The sequence below is a fragment of the Myotis brandtii genome, unplaced genomic scaffold (assembly GCF_000412655.1).
Source record: "Myotis brandtii unplaced genomic scaffold, ASM41265v1 scaffold532, whole genome shotgun sequence".
Lineage (NCBI taxonomy): Eukaryota > Metazoa > Chordata > Mammalia > Chiroptera > Vespertilionidae > Myotis > Myotis brandtii.
In genome coordinates this window covers 205,546-207,919 of record NW_005369955.1, presented here as the reverse complement: position 1 = coordinate 207,919, position 2,374 = coordinate 205,546, and the positions used below count along the sequence as shown (strand labels likewise).

The 2,374-nt window shown below is 62.9% G+C and overlaps 1 protein-coding gene across 1 annotated transcript in view; it reads right to left on the bottom strand.

Annotated features, from left to right (window-relative positions):
* The window catches only part of MROH5 (maestro heat-like repeat family member 5), a 40,942-nt gene that overhangs the window by 22,038 nt on the left and 16,530 nt on the right, over positions 1-2,374 (bottom strand). Inside the window, exons 11-12 of the mRNA XM_005877811.2 lie at positions 454-561; positions 76-192 (exon numbers count right to left, since the gene is read on the bottom strand). Coding sequence (XP_005877873.1) covers positions 76-192; positions 454-561 — 225 coding nt within the window. The remainder of the gene's footprint in view (positions 1-75; positions 193-453; positions 562-2,374) is intronic.

Sequence of the window (2,374 nt, the reverse complement as noted above, 5' to 3'; positions counted from 1 at the left end):
TAGGGTGACCAGGGTCAGGGTCAGGGTGACCAGGGTCGGGCTCAGCCAGTGGCCGGCTGAGAGCTGGGTGCTCACCTCTCTCTGCTTCGGCCACTGGTGGGACGTCCCCAGGAGGGTGCCCAGGTGCGTCCTGACCCTGGTGCTGTCGTCCTCGGCTTGAAGGATGAGCCCGTAGAAGACGAACAGGAAGGCCTGGGGGAGGGTTCAGCTTCCTGTCCATCCCCGTCCGCCTGGCGGCCGCCCGGGCTCCTGTGCCACCCTCTGTGGACCATCCACCTGCCTGGTAGTGGGGCTTCGGGGTGCGGCCTGCAGTCCTGCTGCTCAGCCCCTCCCTCCCCCATGCCCCCCACCCCTGCGGTCCTCCCGTCTCCCTCCAGGGCCGGGGCCTCACGACAGCCCTGCATCCCATGGACAGACAGCAGGGCTGCGCAGGGCAGGCGGGGCGGGGCCCACCTTCTCGGGGGCCTGCTCCTGGAGGGTCCGGTCAGGCCTGGTGAGCACCCACAGCAGCTCCTTGGACCACACGTCCACCTTCAGGAACTGGGCCGACTTGAAGGCCACCTGCGAGCAGATGGGGTGGCGGGGCTGGGGCCTCCCTTGAGCTGGGCCACCCCGGCCCCTTGGGCCTGACCCACCGTCCTCTTGCCCCTTCCCTCTCCTGAGAGCGTGGGGAATTGGGCTCTGGCTGGGTGGCTCAGTGGATAGAGCATCGGCCCGTGGACTGAAGGGTCCCGGGTTCGATTCCGGTCAAGGGCACATGCCTGGGTTGTGGGCTCGATCCCTAGTAGGGGGCGTGCAGGAGGCAGCCGATCCATGATTCTGTCTCATCATTGATGTTTCTGTCTCTCTCTCCCTCTCCCTCTCTGAAATCAATAAAAACATTAAAAAAATGTACAGAATTGGGTTCTTTCTCCCTTAACCGTGATGGACTAACCAGGGAGGCACTGAGTCTATTTCCTGGTGGGCAGGCGTGTGAATGTGACTGGTTCCCGGATACGGGACGGCTGAGAGTCCCCGTGCTCCCTGGGCCGGCCGGGTCCCTGTGTCCCGTCCAATGGCCTCGCTGGAGCCTGTGCCATCATTGCCGTCTCCCGCGTGAAGGCGCGTGGCTCCTGCGGCTTCTCCGACGCTGGTGTTTTGTGGCTTTAATTTTCTCGGTCAGCCCAGCAAGGAGCTCATCACCTTGCCAGCCCTTGAGAGCCGCCTGCCTCGGGCTCTGTGCCCTCCCTATCGTTTGTCTCTGCAGAAACCTCCTTTGATTCCTCCTCTAGCGTTTGCTGTTGTTGTGAATCCTCATCCGAGGATATTTCCCCAGTGGTTTTTAGAGAGCGGGAAGGAGGGAGGGGTGGAGGGAGGAAGAGAGGGGGAGAGACATTGATGTGAGAGAGTCACATCGATGGGTGGTCTCCTGCACAGGCCCTGATGGGGGCTGGGATCGCACCTGCGACCCAGGTCCACGCCCCTGACCGGGAATCAGACCTGAGACCCTTCCGTGCGCAGTCCGATGCGCCATCCACTGAGCCGCACAGGCCCGGGCCCTCCTCCAGTTTTCATTACTTCTTTTCTTCTGCTTATTTTGGGTTTAATTTGCTCTTTTTTTGTTTGTTTGTTTTTTGAGAGAGAGAGAGCGAGCTTCTCAAAGTGAAGGCGCAGGGAGCAGATTGGACGTCTTTCTGCTCTTCTGCCACCGGCTCTCACATGCATTCCTTCCTTAGCGCTGCTTTCGGCCGAACCCCCAGGCCCCCCGGCGCGCCCTCCTCCCCGTTCGCTTCTTGTTTCCTTAGTCCACCTGCGCCCTCCCCGGGGACCCGGGCCACGTGCGAGGGTGCCGGCTGCTTTCCGAACCTCCGCCGTTCCCCGGGCCCATCTCTGCGGTTGATCTTTCACGTACGTTCTGCCCAGAGAACGGGCCCTGCTTGCTCTTGGGCCTTCAGACGAGGGGAACCGACACGGGCCCCCGGGTGACTGTGTCCCGGCGAAGGGCCTGTTTGCACCGGGGAGGGAGGCCCATGAGATCAACCGGGCGTTAGGTGTCCAAGTCTCTCCCGGAGGGAGCGTTCCGTCTTCTCTCTCTGTAACGACTTCGGCCTCGTTTCTTCCAGGCCCCGTTTGACCGAGATGACGCTGCCGCTCCACCCTCGCGGTGACAGTAATGACGCCTCGCAGGACCGTGGGGGGGGGCTGTCCTCCAACCCCCACAGCCAGGTGCTTCCATCCCGTGTGACAGATGAGGAAACCGAGGCAAAGTGGGTCAGCGGGGCGCACAGCCGGGCTGTGATTGGCTGAATTTGACCTGGAACCCAGGTCGGCCGGGCCAGCGTCCGGAGCTCCTCCTCCCAGGCACAGCGGCCCTCTGGCGGGCGGACACTTAGGC